Source organism: Balaenoptera acutorostrata, chromosome 11, assembly GCF_949987535.1.
Source record: "Balaenoptera acutorostrata chromosome 11, mBalAcu1.1, whole genome shotgun sequence".
Taxonomy (NCBI): domain Eukaryota; kingdom Metazoa; phylum Chordata; class Mammalia; order Artiodactyla; family Balaenopteridae; genus Balaenoptera; species Balaenoptera acutorostrata.
The window spans coordinates 106357313-106375094 of NC_080074.1; the positions used below are offsets into that span (position 1 = coordinate 106357313).

General features: G+C 59.5%; 1 protein-coding gene across 21 annotated transcripts in view; it reads left to right on the forward strand.

The window, feature by feature from the left end:
• CACNA1C (calcium voltage-gated channel subunit alpha1 C) overlaps positions 1-15434 on the forward strand; it is a 551559-nt gene extending 536125 nt beyond the window's left edge. For all 21 annotated transcript variants that reach the window (XM_057556043.1, XM_057556040.1, XM_057556042.1 and 18 more), the window contains 6 exons: positions 1146-1504; positions 3407-3535; positions 5317-5423; positions 5909-6012; positions 7407-7736; positions 8664-15434. In XM_057556043.1, coding sequence (XP_057412026.1) covers positions 1146-1504; positions 3407-3535; positions 5317-5423; positions 5909-6012; positions 7407-7736; positions 8664-8966 — 1332 coding nt within the window. In that variant the 3' untranslated portion in view covers positions 8967-15434. The remainder of the gene's footprint in view (positions 1-1145; positions 1505-3406; positions 3536-5316; positions 5424-5908; positions 6013-7406; positions 7737-8663) is intronic.
• Positions 15435-17782: the final 2348 nt, after the last annotated feature.

Here is a 17782-nt window from a genome sequence, read left to right on the forward strand (position 1 = left end):
CCTGGATACCGAGGCTGCCATCAGTTTTATATATTTTTTTTTTTTAATTTTTTTAAAATTAATTTAATTTATTTTGTAATCTATTTTATAAATTTATTTATTTATTTATTTTTGGCTGCCTTGGGTCTTCATTGCTGCGCGCGGGCTTTCTCTAGTTGCGGCGAGCGGGGGCTACTCTTTGTTGCCGTGCATGGGCTTCTCACTGCAGTGGCTTCTCTTGTTGCAGAGCACGGGCTCTAGGCGCGCGGGCTTCAGTAGTTGTGGCACGTGGGCTCAGTAGTTGTGGCTCACGGGCTCTAGAGCGCAGGCTCAGTAGTCGTGGTGCACGGGCTTAGTTGCTCCATGGCATGTGGGATCTTCCCGGACCAGGGCTTGAACCCGTGTCCCCTGCACTGGCGGGCGGATTCCTAACCACTGCGCCACCAGGGAAGCCCCTGCCATCAGTTTTAACGGTGAAAACTAGTGCCCGCTGGAATTCTGGGGCCCTTGCACCCCGCTCTCTTCATGAACCCCCAAGGCATTTGGCTAAAAATCCTGTAGCAAGTGAGACGCTACCACCCAGAACTGCGCTAGGGCCTCTCACCCCGCCTCCCGGCCCCGGCAGGCTCCCAGGCGGTGGAAACGTGGGGGTGAGAGGAGCCCGTCACCCTGAGGCTGTCCCGTCCTCACCACCCTCCTCCTTGTCACTGTGAAATGTCCGTCACTGAATGGCCTCGGGGACACACTAGCATGTCAGTGTGACCCCAAAAGACCCCCAGCCTTGCAGGTAGCTACTTGCCCACTTGCCCGGGACAAGGGGGGAAGTTGGGGGAAAACACTGGTTCCTGATTTGAAATCTAAGACTCTCCAGGGGAAAGGAAGCCAGAGTGTAATTGGTGTAGTGACTAAGCCCTTCTTATTCTCAGAACCGTTTGGCCAACGTAGTTCCTAGCTCAGTGAGCCAGTTGGATTCCTTTTTTTAGATCCCACTAGAACCTCCGGGCCCCTTTTCCCACCCCTCGGCCCTCACATGCCCCACGGCTGCAGTGAAGGGCCTCCACCCCAGACTCGGCCACGTGTTGCCCGGCGGGGCTGAGCTCCGGGTGGAGAAGGAGAGGCGGCCGTGGGCGGGCCACCCCCCACCCACCCCTCCGTCTCGCCTGCAGAGGGCCGGCGGCCTGTTCGGCAACCACGTGGGCTACTACCCCAGCGACAGCCGGAGCGCCTTCCCCCAGACCCTCACCACCCAGCGCCCTCTGCACATCAGCAAGGCGGGCACCAGCCAGAGCGACGCGGAGTCGCCCTCCCACGAGAAACTGGTGGACTCCACCTTCACCCCCAGCAGCTACTCGTCCATGGGTTCCAACGCCAACATCAACAACGCCAACAACACCGCCCTGGGCCGCTGCCCCCGCCCCGCCGGCCAGCCCGGTGCCGTCAGCGTCAGCACCATGGAGGGCCGTGGGCCCCCCTTGTCCCCTGCTGTCCAGGTGCAGGGGGCCTCGTGGAGGCTCAGCTCCAAGAGGTGAGCAAGGGGGTGCACGGCAGGGGCTTGGGGAGGAGCATTTGACCCCTCAGCCCTCCAGCTGGGGTGGAGGCTGCTGGCCAGAGGGCGGCCAACGCAACCTCCCGGGTCCTGCAGCCGTGCTCGGGAGGCCCCGTGGCCCCGCTGGCCGGCAGGTGTCCCGAGGCGCGTGCCTCGGGACGGGGCCTTCTCTGCTCTCTCCCCCGGAGCAGAGACGTCTTGGGGACACCACCGTCTCCGTCCCCTGGGCCTTTCTCAAGTCTCTGCCCAAACCTGGCCTTGGGCCCCCAGGGGATGGGGCAGGCCCTCCCCCTCTTCTTTGTGCCCTTCTCGTCCCCGGGAGGGGGCATTCTGGAGGCAGGAGGCCCTTTGCTGGGCGCTTGCCTGCTCTGCCCCCACGCGGGATCATTCCTGGCAGTCCTGACGGCGTCTCCCGGCTCCTGTCCCTTTCTTTCCTCCCACCCGCTGCTCCCTGGTGCCCCAGGACACACTGCTATGATGTGCTGGGGCGGTCGGCGCCTACTTCCACGCTCTGGGCCTCGGGAAGTGCCTCATTTATATCAGCAGCTCCGGGCTCCCAGGCCCGGGAGGATCTGAACACTTCACCCTTAGCTGAGCTGCCCCTCTGAGCGGGACAGCAGCCCCCAGCAGCCCCGTTTCTGGGGCAGACCTCCTTTCCTCCCCTCCAGCTCAGATCCAGAAGTGATCTTTTCTAAATCCCTGGACAAGCGTCCTGAGCTGCGTTCATCCCAGAGGCCAGCTCCCGGCCTCCCGGTGTTCACGTCCCTTCATCACGCCCGTGTTAGCCGAGGTTCCAGCATGGGCCGTGTCCCGCCCGTCGCAGCTCACGGCTGAGTGCGGTGGCCCAGCTCTGGCCTCACGTCCTGCACACGGCGGCCCGCAGGGGTGGAGCTGCTGGCCTGCGCCGTTCTGCGTCTCCAGCTCATGCGTTGTGCCTCACCAGGCTCCTCCACATCCCGCCCCTCCCAGGCCAGCAAGAGCATTCAGCATCTGCTGTGTCGTTCAACTGGGGGGAGGGCACCGTCGGTCAGGGCCTCCCCCAGAGCTCCGCCCGGACCCTCCCTGAGTGGCTCGCAGGCCCAGGGTCAAAGCTGGACACTGACCCAGCACCCAGATCTGAGAGGATACGCTGGAATATTTCCCAGAGGCCCTGGGGGTCTGAGCATAAAGTGGGCCCCAGCACTCAGGACCTGTAGGACGAAAGGTGGAGCGAGGCACCGAGCAGGACACGGACAGGAAAAGGAGGGCGGAGACCAGAGCTGAAGCGCACACGACCAAGCGAGCAGAAGACCAGGGCCTGGAGGGGAAGCAGCTCAGTCTGAGGCGCATTCGGGTGCAGAGGGTCTCCAGCTCAGGGGGGCTCAGGTTCGAGGGGGACCCAGGCTCACTCCCCACTGCTCAGAAGAACGAACCCCTTTGTGAGGCCTCTCCTCTGTGCTTTGCTCTAAGGAGTCAACACCAAATCAAAAGCATGTCACGTGTGACACCGGGAAGTCCTCAGCGCTGCCCAACAAATGCGCACAGGCCTGGCTGTCTGCAGTAGAGGGGACCACCCCCTCGCTAGTCTCCCCCGAATAGTGCAGCCAGCCCTTAGCCGGGCAGGCAGACGGTGTTACTGGTGGGGACACTAGTCATGGGTGGGCTACATGACTTACCTCAGAGGGTAACTGAACCAGGTCAGAACTCAGATCCCCTTGCATCCTAACCCGGAGGCCCTTCCCCGCATGGAACCCTTATGGTAACACTTCTCGCTCCATCAGTGGTCGTGTGTGTGTGTGTGTGTGTGTGTGTGTGTGTGTGTGTGTGTGTGATGCCTCACCTGCCAAGGGGAGGGGAGGGGCTGGCGGTTGCTGACTTTTGTCTCTACCCCGGACACTTTAGGTGCCCCTCCCGGGACAGCCTGATAGCCATGGTGTGTCAGGAGGAGGCCCCTCGGGATGAGACTTGTGACCTGAGGACGGATGAGGACGCCGAGTACGGCAGCGAGCCCAGCCTGATCTCCACGGAGATGTGAGCTCTGCCCTCCAAGGCTGCCCGAGAAGGGGAGGGTAGGGGGTGACGGGCGGGTCCCTGGAATCCTCCTCTGGCAGCTTCAAAGCAGAGGAAGCCCCCCACCCTCATACACACGGTCCCCTGGTTGGCTTGGCGCTTCCTCATGACACGATGCTTTCAGGAAAACTGCTAAACGTTGTTTCCTAGGCTTTCTTGACACGTGTACATACTGACAATTAAATATTCGTGAAGCTGCCTATAATAAAGCTGCCAGCAGAGGGCGATGTTGTCAACCATAGCTGAGATTTCCATCACAGCCGGAATTTTTTAAGAGAAGGGTTTTTAAACTGCAGATCCAGACCCATTAGGAAGCTGTGACATTTGCTTAGTCAGTTACAATCAACACTTTTTAAAGAAATCGTAGCACAGAATAGCATAGAATAGGATAGAAAAGGACAATAGGAAATAGCGTATTCAAAGTCACAAAGGTGGTATTATTTTGTGAAGCATTTGTTGCCAAGTCCCATAAAATGTATTTGTGACTGTGAGTTGCGTTCACAAAGTTGAACCTGTGTTAGAAGATTTCCTGAGAGGAACACTTTATCACAAGGAAGGACCAGCCCTTTCAGCTTTCGCTGTTCAGAGGATGCAGGTTAACACATGGCCACATACCCGAGAAGTCAAGAAAAGCATCTGTTCCCACCGTCTGGGCTCTTGGTGCGTGCTTGGTGCTTGCAGGCCCTCTGCTAGATGGTGGACGAACCGGCCTCGGCAACCAAGGGAGGTCACAGGCTCGTTAAGGAGCTAAGAGGATCTCAGAGGGGGGAAATAAAGATTTCCCAAGTAGCTGCTCACAGCGTGGTGCAGACAGCGAGAGTACAGACGTTCAGAGAAGGTCAAGGTCGGAGAGAGGCACCAGGCACGAGGTCACCCAGAAGCTGGGTCTTCAAGAGTAGTTACGGTCTGGATAAGAAGAAAATGTAGTAGGGAGGTGACCAAGCTGCACGTGAGAGGCAAGCATGGCGGGTTTTGTCCAGAACCTTCCCTGCATGTCTGCAAATGCTTGCAGACAGCACGCCAGGAGCACAGGCTCTGTCCTCAAAGTACATGGAGTCACGCCAGGCACAGGCGGTGGCCTCGTCTGTGACACGAAGGGCTTAGAACACACGCGGGCGTCTGGGGTGCAGACGGCTCCACTAGGGGTTGCACAATCAGCTTAGGGGCTACAATGGCTTTTTTCAGTGAAATAGCCCAGGCCAAGGTAGAACAGAGGCTCTCGGGTGCAGCGGATTCAGGGAAGGTAATCATGGACCCGAGTCCAGCCCGTGGGCACGTCTGTCATGTGCCCTGGGCCAGGAGGAGCCCTTTCTCACTGAAGTCCCTGCTAGAAGGCCCAGCAGCTGTTGACTCACTAGACACCCCCAAGGGCCCGCAGCTGCCCCTCACCGATGACCGCATGTTCGCGCTCTTGCTGACCAAGGGTGGGCAGGCCCGGAGAGCGAGGGGGCACGAGCGTGGTCTCGCGCTGGGAGTGGCCGTGGTAGACGGCACCCGCCTGTGAGCACGCCATTGCGGAGAGAAGCTGCAGGCCCAGAATTTGTTTCCAGCTTTCTCAGCAGCGGGGGTCCCCCTGCCTCGAATCACAAGTGCGGGGGGACACACGGGGCACAGGCGGAAGGAGCCGGGAACACCTGTGACAGCAGAGAGCGCGGCCTTTAGAGAGCACAGAGTGGGGTCCCCTCACTAAGGGAAAAAGCAGGCTGCCCGGAGGTGACAGTGCCCAGTGTCCTCTGCTGCAGGCTCTCCTACCAGGACGACGAGAATCGGCAGCTGGCGCCCCCCGAGGAGGGCAGGAGAGACGTCCGTCTCTCTCCGAAGAGGGGCTTCCTGCGCTCCGCCTCCCTAGGTAACCTCAGACCCTCTCTCTAAAGGTGGCCACTCCCCCGTGACGGTGGCCAGGCACCCAGGGGTGACTGAGGAACATCACCTCGTGGGGCTCAAGTGGCCCACAGCTGGGCTGGACCCGGGCTGGACGTGTGCTAATGCGGCATCTCAGGGAGGGGCGGGGGGGAGGGGACATCCTTGTCCCTCCCTTGGTGTGAGCCGGCGGGGCCGTGTCATCTTCTTCTCTCTCTCTTTTTTTTTTAATATTTATTTATTTATTTGGTTGCGCCGGGTCTTAGTTGTGGCTCGCCGGCTCCTTAGTTGCAGCATGCAGGCTCCTTAGTTGTGGCATGCAAACTCTTAGTTGTGGCATGCATGTGGGATCTAGTTCCCTGACCAGGGATTGAACCCGGGCCCCTTGCATTGGGACCGCAGAGTCTTATCCACTGCACCACCAGGGAAGTCCCCCGTGTCATCTTCTGTGCTGACCCATCACTTGCTCTGCAGGTCGAAGGGCCTCCTTCCACCTTGAGTGTCTGAAGCGACAGAAGAATCCCGGGGGAGACATCTCTCAGAAGACAGTCCTACCCCTGCATCTCGTTCACCATCAGGTAGCCCCCCACTTTGGGACAGGCCACAGGCCACCACCTAGCAGGCTAGACAACCCCGTGATGATCGTGCAGCAAATCCCCCAGATGCCCGTCAGCCTTCCTGTCCAGACCACAGCTGTGTCCCCACCCCTGACCCTAACAGCCCCCGGGGAGGGGGCTCTTCCCACACGAGGACCGTGCTCTCCCGGGCGGGAGACCCGGGAGGCCCTGGGGAGCAGGAGCCCCTCTGGAGGCCGGAAGGACCAGCTGCTCCGGGTTGGCCTGAGCATTCTCCTCCCAGTGGCCAGATGTTCCCTCCCCAGAAATGGCTACATGACAGGCAGGTGCGGTCATACCTAGAGCCATAAGACACCTGGACGTTTAGCTGCACAAAAATCCACCCACTGGAATATGGAAATGACCAGAGAGTATTCCAGCAGCATGGTCAGGGACAGGGGTGATGTCAGGAAAGCGGGTCCAGGCAGATTCAGTAGTTGAACCGGCTCTTGGCCTGGGTGATGCCAAAAGATGGCGAAATCCAAGACCCCAGCATCAAGCTGCTCTTAGGACCCTGGAACTGATGGAGATTTCCAACAGCTAAACAATTAGGGTCTGAACTAGACTCTCCCCACCTTCTTACCTCCATGATTACATACTCCCTTACCACGGGCCTTTGCTTTAAATGACTTTTTTATCCCCAAAGGCACTCAGTGCCAATCAAAGCTTACAGTCGGCATAAGACAGCCAGCGCGGCTCTGCCAGGGCGATGGTATTTCTGCTCAAGGAAATATACGATTTTGCTCAGCCTGTGTGCCGTCGCACGAATACGCGTGGTCTCCACAGGGCTTTCTGGAATGTCGAGCAGAGCCTTACACTTCCCTCAGATCCCCAGGGACCCAGGACCCCAGACTGGGGGCCCTAGAGAGCAGTGGGCAGGGAGGCCAGCAGGCTGCGGGATGCCACGTGTGCTTCTCTGAGAGATTTCTAGAAGCTGATTTCACCTGTCTCTGCTTATCGTGCTGGAAGGAAAACCTCCCTCGATTTACAGCCTCCCCTTATGCTTCTGAGCTGCCCTCTGACCCTTGCGCCCACGTTTCCCCCCTCTCTGCCCCTCGGGCTGAGCCTCCCCACCAGGCAGTGTTGCTTCCTTGGACCCATCATGTCAGAGCAGGTGGAGAGGATCCGTGGCTCACGGGGGGCGGGGCCAGGGCTAGAGAGCAGGTGGCCTGGATCCCCCTGGCCCTTGGCTTTCTGAGCTTAGAGGAGAAAGATCCCCGCAGACTGATGGTCACAGAGTCTATTTAGGGCGGTTGAGACCGGCTCCAGGTCCGGATGCCTGACCGAGAGGGTGCGAGCGCCAGGCAGTGGGACACAGCTGAGGCCCCCTGACCCGCACTCTCGTGTCGTGTCCACAGGCGCTGGCGGTGGCGGGCCTGAGCCCCCTCCTGCAGAGAAGCCATCCCCCTGGCGCCCTCCCCCCGCCGCATGCCACCCCCCCTGCCACGCCAGGCCCGGCCTGGCCCCCGCGGCCTGTGCCCACACTGCGGCTGGAGGGGGCCGAGTCCAGCGACAAGCTCACCAGCAGCTTCCCATCCGTCCACTGCGGCCCCTGGGCCGGGGAGCCCACGCCCTGCGGGGCCGGCGGCAGCATCCGGAGGGCCCGGCCCGTGTCCCTCACTGTGCCCAGCCCGGCGGGACCCCGGGGCCGGCCCTTCCACGGCAGCGCCAGCAGCCTGGTGGAGGCGGTGAGTAGGCCGAGCCACGCGGGCCGGGCAGGGGCCCCACGGGCAGAGTGGAGGGGCCCTGGGGGGTGTCAAGTCTTCTGGCCAGAAAGACCCTCAGTCAGGTCTCAAGTCCGCGTGAGCTCCTAGCCCGGCTGAGGAAGGGCGGTCACACTGGCCGGGGAGCAGGGGAGCCGTTGGGGGGGCCGTGGGGGCACGTGGGGCGGGAGGAGTGGGCGAGGCAGGTGGGGAGTGGGCGGGGGGGGCCGTGGGGGCACGTGGGGTGGGAGGAGCGGGCGAGGCAGGTGGGGAGCGGGCGGGGGGGGGCCGTGGGGGCACGTGGGGTGGGAGGAGCGGGCGAGGCAGGTGGGGAGCAGGTGGGGGAGGGGGGTGTATTCCAGGCTCACTTAGTGCTCCCCGAGGCCACCAGGAAGGGGGCAGACGCTTCGGGACAGAGCGGGCAGGGGCCGGGTGTGTCCTGCACATGCACGCGTGCTCGCGCACACACGCACACACGCATCCTCCCCGGGATCCTCACCCCCATAAAAGCAGCCAGCGGCACTGGGCCAGGTGTCACCAGAGGAGACAGAAGATTTCCTGGAAAGAGTCACGTGGGCGTCCTGGGGCGCCGGGTGGGTGGGAGGGAAGGACCAGGGCCCCCGTGGCCTCCGTGCACCCAGGTTGCCTGCGTTTGATGACGGTGCCCCCGCCCCGCCATCTCTCCTCTGGCCCGCACGCCCGTAATGCCCGCAGGGGCACTCTGTCCCACTCCTGCCCGGTGCGCGCACACACACGTGTACTCACATGATGCGCGCACACACACACACACGAGTACACGCACACACGTACACACACTCTCCTCCCGCAGTGACCAGTCGGAAGCCCCTGGGCCGGCCCCGAAGGGAAGAGCCGGGCTCGGGAGTAACGGCGTCCCGGCCCCCTCTCCCCCAGGTCTTGATCTCAGAAGGACTGGGGCGGTTTGCTCAGGATCCCAAGTTCCTCGAGGCCACCACCCAGGAGCTGGCCGACGCCTGCGACATGACCATCGAGGAGATGGAGAGCGCGGCCGACAACATCCTTAGCGGGGGCGCCCGGCAGAGCCCCAACGGCACCCTGCTCCCGTGTGCAAACTGCAGGGACCCGGGGCCAGACCGAGAGGGGGGCGCGGAGGACGCGGCCTGGGCGCCCAGCCCCGAGCCCCGCCAGGGCGGAGAGGAGCCCCGGGACAGCAGGGCCTTCGCCAGCAGCCTGTAGCAGCCGGGCCGGAGATGCCGGGTTTTTATTTGTCTCCATGTTCCTAATGGGTCCGTTTCAGAAGTGCCTCACTGTTCTCGTGACCTGGAGTTAACCGGAACAGCGTCTTCATTCATTTCGTAGGGACAAGACCGAGTCGGCGGCCAGGAGAGAAGCAGCCGCGGTCCGAGTCCGGCGGGGAGCGGTGGGGGGAGGGCACGGGCACCAGGGAGGGGGCCCCCCGCGGCCGCCTCGGCTCCCTCAGCCCTCGCCCAAAGGACCCTACGCCAAACGGGTGTCTTTCAACTCTGCTTGTCAAGAACTCATTTTGCACATATTCTGTATGAGCCTCACTGTCGCCATAGAGCCAGGGCCCTGTGCCTTCACGGAAGGAAGGAGGCCCCGGCCGGGCCCTGGGAAGGGGGGGGCGCTGCAGCTCCAAGCCAAGGCTGGCCACCGCCCCCTGCGCCACCCGTGTCTGGACCCCCTTCCCACCCGGCCATGGTCACAGCCACGCCGCTCCGTCGGCGCCAGGGGAGGGGCGCGCCCGCCGGGACAAGACCGGTGGTGCTGAGCGTCTGTCCAGCGCTCTTCTGTTTGGGGGTTTGACATTTTTCTTCACCGCATGTTGCAGTTTTCATTTGGGGGGTTTCGTTTTTTTATACTTCTGTTTTCCCAGGGGGAGGGGCGGGAGAAGGGTGTTTACAGAGTTTTGCAGCCACCCACCTTACCGGTTTCACTTTTGCAAATGTAAATCGGGTTGAGTTTTGTTGTATTATTTAACGGTCGTGGTTTCCTTTTCTACGGAGGATTCGATAGAGCCGCCGTGGGAGAGTTTTACCAGCCGTTGTGTATGCCCAATAGTTTGCTATCATTTCCTTAGGTAGCGACAAGATTTCTTCTGTTTGGTTTCATAATTTAAAGGTGATCAGCAATGCACTTGGTAGGGTCTTGCACAAATGTGTGTAGTAGCGTGTGCCCGAGAGAGGAAGCAGCACGAGGTCTCTGCGAGTGTGTGTGCCGTGTGTACGGTGGGTTGTGTGTGTGCGGGCGTGGGCTGAGTCTGCAGCCACGCGCGCCCGGGCCGCCAGTCCGCCCGCAGTTCCCCTTGGGGCTTAAGGGTGGGGAGCTCTGAATCTGGGGCCGTTTGAAAGCAAAAGCAAACCACTGTCTCTGCTTCTGAAACGGGAATCAGTAACTCTGCATTTTCTGTCCCACAAGATATGCAAAAACAATGCAATAATATTCATTTTAAAAATACAGTTGTGAGTTGTGTTGGCATTAAAACTGTGTTTAAAAAAACCACACAGAAATTTAAGGGAGAAACTCAGAAGGCGTTTTGCTTCGATTTGTTCCGTGTAATGTTTTACTGCATTGATGGTGTTTCTGCTGAAGAGACCGTTATACTTGAATTCAGGTCAGTCTCAGTATTTTACAAATATTTTTTTAAAACTGAATTGCAATTGTGCCAAGCGAATATAATGAATTAAGTTTGTTTTTGGATTCACTTCTTGTATATTTGCTGCATGTAAGTAAATCATTTTGTATTTGGAGTGTGACAGGCTTCACCTTTGAGCTCTTAAGTGCTTTTCTACGTGTGGCTGGGGAAAAAGGGGACAGCTTTTCTTGTCATTTGTGTGACAAGTGCCGGCACTACCCGTGTGGGTCCCGAGGCAGGCTTGGGCTTCACTGTTTTGCATATCTTGTGTTCTCTTCCATTTCCCTCAATTTTCCCCAGACGGGGTAATAGTTGCATCCGTATCTTGCTTTGAGAGACCAGGACCCGTCTTTTCCCAGCATCACTCTGTCTGCTCTGCCCTGGTTTTCAGAGCTGGAATTTCTCCGGGGAGAGCCCTGCACTGTGAGGGGCCGTGAGGCGCCCTGAGCAGCCTCTTTCATCACCGGGTCCCCCCCGGGAAAGGTGGCTGACCTTACCCTTCACCACCCCCCACCCTGGCACAAGCGTCCCTTAGGGAAGCGCCCGTTGACCGGGAGGGTGGAGGGGAGGGGGGTCCTCAGCCAGATAGCAGGGGCCAGAGCCAGGCAGCAGGTGACATCCTGTCCGTCCAAAGCCAAGTCCATCCTGCTCGCTTCTCCACCTTTCACTCATTCTGGAGCAGGATCTTCTCCAGCCCACCCCTCGCAGTACGGCAGCCACGGAGGGACGAGGGCCGGGGGCGGGCGGCACGCGGGGAACTCGTGGTGAGTGCAGGGCCGGAGGCATTGCGGGGGCGTCTCTCTGCCCCTGCATCCACCTGGACATCACCCGGGTGCTACATCCTTCAAACAGATTCCAACAGTGACCGACTCGGGGGAAGCAGGACCCAACCGGTCATCCAGACCTTCCCCGTTGAGTCTCTTCCAGCCCCGGGCTCGCTCAGCCCTTCTTGGCGCTGACTTCCACGAGCAACTTAAAGTCAGAGCCGGGCAGTGCCCGCTGCTCCGCGAAGATGACTTTCCCTGTGGTGGACTGGTGCGCACGCCCCCGGGTGGACACACGCAAGGGCTGCTCCCTGTGTCTCCAAGCCCAGCCCTGCCAGTCTCTGGGCTCCTTCTTGGTGCCATCGAGGTCTCGAAGGAGTTACATTCAGGTCCGCCGTCCCGTTTCCCTAAATGTGTGCCGCGGCTGCTAGGATTTTAGTTCTGATGGAGAGCGGGGCCCTTTGGGGTTGAGAGCTAGCTCTCGCTGTGCATTTGGCCCCTGGACAGAACTGTGGACTCTTAGCTGACCTCACACATGCCGGCACACGCTCGGCCTTCTCGTGCTGTCTCCTGTTTTCCTTTTGGGCTTTTCGTCTGTGTCACCAAATCTCAGCGACCGGCTCGTGCTGGGCTTATGCCAGCTACTCCCAGGGCTCCGCCAAGTGCATTCCCCCCCCATCACCGCGCACACTGCAGGCGTGCTTCTCCTTTGCCGTCAGCTCTGTCTCTGTCGGGAAGACCCATCCAGGGAGGGGTCTTCCTGGGCCAGAGCTCAGGACCAGCTAGGGTGGGACGGACACGCGACTCCCATCCTCCCGAGCCTCATCCATAGCGTGGTCTCCACCTCTGCACCCAAAACAGAATCTTCCCATGACCTTGGAAAGCAGAACCATTGTGTCTTCTGAAACCCTTGAGCGGCAGGAGAAAAGCCGTGATGGCCAAGGACCTGAAGGACTTGAGGAGTTTAGGCTCAGAGTTTGGTGAAGCTGGTTTGTGTTTGTCCCCAGATGGGCCGGCCTCTTGTTTCCACCTTAATCTCACAGTTACTCATGTGCTTGGCTTGATTCCCAGCTGTTTCCTTTCCCCCCCCCCCACAAGGTTCTTTTTGGTCTTGGGTTAAAATGCAGACATTTCCCCCAGATTTTGGCTTGATCCGTGAATTTTTCTCTGCTTTGCTTCAGAAGCTCTTCGTCCCGTCTCTTCCCTCATCTTCTCAGTCTGACTGGGACCCGAGGCTCTGCCTTACCCGCCTTTATCCTCCTCCATGCCGTGGCTTCCGAGCTCCAGGGACTTGTCCTGAGCTGCCCATCACTTCCTCCCGGCCGTCCTCCTGCCACACCGTCTCCCCATCAGTTAGCTGAGGTCACCACACCCTCCAAGGCCAATGTAATGTCTTTCTGAGGAAGGAGAGCCCCTGAAAGGGAGGAGCTTGGAGGTCGTCGAGGGGGTGAGGGCTGCTTTCCAGGAGCCAGTTGATAGTATGTGCCCCCCCACCCCACAGGCCAAGAAACAGAACGGAACTTAGACCATCACAGGGAGGAGGCCGGGTGGTTGAGGCCTGCAGCCTCGTCAGACCATCGTCACAGGCATTGCTGAGGACGGGGGTGGCATCTCCACACCCAGCGAGACCTGGAAGGACGGGCGTGTCGCTGTCCAAGAGGCCAAGGGCAGGGCGACCTGGTGTCGACCCTCTAAGCCGCTGGTCAGTCGAACCAGAGCCCAGGCCAGGTCTGTTTTTTTCAAGACCAGGCTCTGGTCTGCGGAAAGTGCCAGCACTGAACCGAAGGGAAACTGGGGCAAAAGGGGGCATGTTTTGACCCCCTGTGTCTGCTCCCGTTTTGTGGAAGGAAGTGTCCGGTGGGCCTGCCCGCCGTGGCCAGGACAGCGGAGGGGCTGAGGCCTCAAGATCGACCGTAGAAGAAGAGAAAAATAAAACTGCTCTGGTGCTGTTTTCCCAGCCAAACCATTGTCTCTGGCCGTTTGGGGTGTCTGCCGCCCTGTCCCCCTCTCTGCAGACACTCCTCCCGCGTGTGGGCCACGGGCTCCAGTGGGGCGACAGGCGGGCTGGGGGGCTACCCCGAGGTCACCGCAGGAAGCCAGCGCCCAGCTCTCCTGGCAGCTGCACCCGCATCGGGTGGGCCTCCCTCCCTTTCCCCAGCCCCCCGTCTACCCTCTTCCCCCGGTTCAGTGAGAGGGGGCCTGTGAGCAGATTCTGACGTAGTTTCTTCGTGAAGCCATTTCTGGTTTTAACTTTATTTATTTATTTATTTTTGTTTCCAACGAAACCCTGCTTTGTGAGGCCAGGCAGCAAGCCATCAGGTAAATGTGTTTCCGCCAGGGTTCCGCATCGCTGGGAGAGACCTGCACCCCGCGCGCGTGCACACCAACACACGCTCTCGTACATGCGCACGCACCCTGACGGGGCAGGCGCTGGCCCTCGGGCTGGGGTCAAGACGCCTGGCTCTGTCCCCCTCTCGGGAGGCTGAGTGCTGACTGGAGAGAGAAGCAGAGGTGCTCCCGCGGGTGGAAATGTGCCGTCCGGCCTGAATTCTAGTATGAACTAAATATCATTTCTCTTCATGGAGAAAACACCACCACTCCTAAAGTCAAGATTGTTTCTTGCCAGGATTTAGGAGGTTTGGCCCACAGCAGGCGGGCGGCGAAGCCCCTGGGGCTCCCTGGTGTCTTGGGACGGCCTCCCTGTGGGCTCGCTGAAGGGGGAGTGGCGACGGCGGCGGAGTATATGGAATATGCCGTGAGGCTGAGCTGGCCGAATCACTGAACCCTGAGAGCAGTCGGAGGTGGGTCGTCCATGGACGTTCCCTTTCTCCCCTAAATCGGGGGCGCCCAGGTGGGGGCTGGAGAGCAGGACAGGAGTTCGGATGTCACGTCAGCCGAGCCCACAGCCTCCTGTGGGTCGGGGCTGCCTCGCTGCAGGCGCCTCCCCCCTGGGGGGCATCCAGGCACCCAGGCTTCAGAATAAGTAGTGTGACTTGGATATGGCTCCTGGAAGGGCAGTGTGGCACTTGGTCCACGTGAATCAGACACTTACGACAGTTCACCAGCTGGGAGGACTCGTGAGTGAGAAAATGTTTCACCGAGCTCGCATCTGAGCCGCTCTGGGGCCAGAGGCTGTCTGTTTCCGGGCAGGGCCACGTCTGTAGGAGACACGGAGGTGGGCACAGTGCTTCCTAGTCACGGCTCCCGTTCCGCCATCCTCGGTGCCCCTGGGTTTGTGGGCCGGCGTGAGGGAGGAGGGGGCCCGGCCCCGGTCGCCACCCGCTGCCCTGGCTCCTGAGGGCATGGCCTGTGGGGCCCCAAAGCCCAGAGCAGGGGGCGGGGGAGGCCCCTGCCCCTAGACGGGTCGCTGGGTTCTAAGTCCCTCTCCCCCAAGATGTCCCACCCTGGAGACACCATGCCGAGGCTTGAAAGGGAAAAACAGAACTTGGGACTCAAGGATAGACGGTTTGTAAACAAACAATCCAGCACCAAGGTCTCCTTCAGAAGGCGGCCCCGGAGACCCAGATGCCGAGGCCCCTTGCTGCCTGCACGTCAAGGGCATCCCACCCACCCTCGGAGTCTGGCCTTGACCTCCCTGCCCGCCCCCCTCCACTGTTCTCCCAGAGCCTCGAGGGAACAAGGTCTGGCTCTGGAGGCCGGGATGTCCAAGGCACGAGCAGGTCTGGACTAGTCTGTGATGTAGCAGAGAGAACCACCGTGGAAAACACACGTCCACTAAGAATCAGGGTGACGGGCCCCCCACTGGTTGGTGAGGCGCCAGAGTGTCTATCGCTGTCACAATTTCCCTGTTTTATTTTGACGCCCCTGAGCTACCAAGCCAAGGTCCCCCGTGCGGGAGGTACGGACGCAGCCCCTCCACCCCCCTCGCCTCTCGTCCCAGCTCGGACCTCCTTCATCCTCTGACCCACCGAATCATGCTCATTCTCAGAGGTCGGTGCCCCCGCCGTCGCCCCCGCGCCCATCCCCTCCCCACCCCCTGCGTCCCGTACACCTCCCTCCAGGCCCTGTGGCTTCACAGCCTCATGTTGTAAATACTGTTGTACAGTTTGTAATCATCAAATCACCCCAAGTCAGCGGCCTCGCCTGGGTCCCTTCTCACCTCGAGAAACGCCAGGGAATAGAGAAGAGCTTCAGGGCCATCTCTGTGTGAGACGCTATGTATATTCCTGTAAGATTGCATTTTTATCTAAGGAATGATGTTATTTAAAAAACAAACCAAAAAAAAAACAAAAAACAAGAATTGCAAATAAATTTCTTAACAATGTCTACGTTGGTTCGGTCGGGTCGTCCCTCTCGCCTTCTCATCCTGTTTCCTAGACTCACAGAAACGCCCTTAACTCTCAGATGATGCTCTCATCCTCCAACGGGGAGGACGGCCAGGGGAACACGGGGAATCTGACGCCGGGGATGGTCTCTGACCTCGTTTCAGCAACTCATCTCATCACCTAGGTCTTCCTTCCAGTGAAAAGGTTAACAGAAAAATGGTCAAAGGTTGACTAGGGACACAATAGGAGAAATTAAGTGGAGGACCCACAGAAGACAAGAGCTGCCTCCCACCCCAAAACCGGGAAAGGCACAAAATTGGTTTTGAATAAATGAAGGAGAGGGAGGGGGAAAGGGAGGGGCGAGAAGTCGGGGGATGAGAGCATGTATGTGAAAGCACTTTGGGGACTTCCCTGGCGGTCCAGTGGTTAGGACTCCACGCTTTCACTGCCAAGGGCACAGGTTCAGTCCGAGGCCGGGGAACTAAGACCCCGCAAGCAGCATGGCACGGCCAAAATATTTTTAAAAAATAATAATAAAACTTTGAAGGCTACAAGTAAGCAAGTTGCTTTCTTTTTTTTATTTTTGATTATTAAACAGACTCAGACAAACCTTCCAGAATAATTCCCTGTGTAAAAATAACTTGTCCCAGAAATGACGTCTTAGTTGGATACAGTTCCGAGATTGTCCCCGTGGACGCTTGAGTCCATTCCGGGAATTACGCGTCATCACCGCCCTCCCTCCTCCTCTGCTGGAGCCCCCTCGGCCCCAACCCTGCCCCCGCACCCTGGACCCTGGGCTCTGGAGTCCAGGCTCGAAGGAGAGGAGCACGCGTGGAGGCTGCCTGCCCAGCTTCCGGAGCGGGAGCCGGGACCTCGGGTCATGGTCAGCGGTGAGGTATCACTTGTTAGCAGCAATGAATGAAGTGCCAAAGTTTGAGAATGATACTTCTGATCATCTGGAACAGACTGGAGACTTGCCCTGTGATGAATCTCTTCTGCTTGCATTTTGAATGCTTCCTCAAGTGGGACGGAAGGAGCCAGGCTTCGCCCTGGGAGCCGTCACCACACGAGCAGCCCTCACGCATGGACGGCCCCCCTGCTACTCTGCTTTCTGGGTCAGCGTGTAGGCCTGGCCAACCCCTCCCCCTCCTCAGGTCTGCTTCTGCCCACTTCCTCCATTCTCCCCCCAAGGGGATGTGACTGTTGGTCTGACTGCCCAGAGAAGTCGATATGAAATGGGCCCATTACGAGAGGGCAGGATGGCTGCGTGGTGGAAAGTCAGTGGACACACCTGACACTCTCTCCCGCACTTGCTTTTTCCCGCCTTCTTTCTGTGTATCTCCGTCTTGCTCCCTGTTTGCACATGGTCTGCCAGGTAGGTGGGCTACACAGGCTATCAAGCCCCTGCTCTCACAGGCCCATCTGGACCCATCAGCCCAAGAAGTCAGGCCGCAGGAAGTGGGGCTGGAAGACCCTCGGCTGCCCATGAGCCGAGTGAGGGGCTCAGCCCAGCCTTCGCAGAGCCCCACCGTGAACATTATCAGACACCTTTCCAGCTAATAATAAAAGGCACCTATGCTTTTCATTGGCTGCAACTCCTCGTACATAATTTCCTTTCTAATGCAGTCATCAGGTGAAAAAATTCCCTTGGAGCCGTGGCTCCATTTGGAAGCACTGAATGCAGCCAGCGCCGGGCAGGGTGCTGCTGGGACGGTGCCCACTTCTGGGATGGTGTGCAGGCCCCTTCCCTGAGCAGAGGTGCCCACTGTCCTTTGGAAGTCCCATGGGCTAGGAGCTCACACAGATGCTGAGTGGCCCGGGGGTGGACCGAGCCAGCTGTCAGCCCCAGGGCCACACTTTTCCCCCTGCTTTATGACCCTGGGCTGGACCCTGTGGCGTTTCTCCTTTGCTGGATGCCTTGAGGTCGGGGTTTGTCAGGAGACAGAACAGGTGTACCGGAAGGGCCCGGGAGGCCGTGGGGAAAGACAGGAGTTCCTCCCAATGGGCTGCTTCTTAGTGCAGCAGCCGGTGCTGGGGGTATGGGGCCAGCAGCGGCCACCTTGGGGGCCCCGTGAGCCGGCTCCCTGCCCCCTCTGGGCAGTCTCTCTGTCCCCCGCAGATGGCTCGCCCCCATGCAGCCGCACCATCCTCCCCGTCCAGGCTACCTCGGCCCTCACGGCAGAAGCTGCCCTCCGGTACTTCCATAAACCTAGAGTCCTCTCTCAACCACTCTAAGTAGTTAACTACCTCTGACTCATTAACCAGTCTTTGTGTTAACCTCTACCTGTTCAAATGACCGGAGTGAGTTCTGCCCCTGATTGAACATACCAGTAACCCACGCGGGGCCCT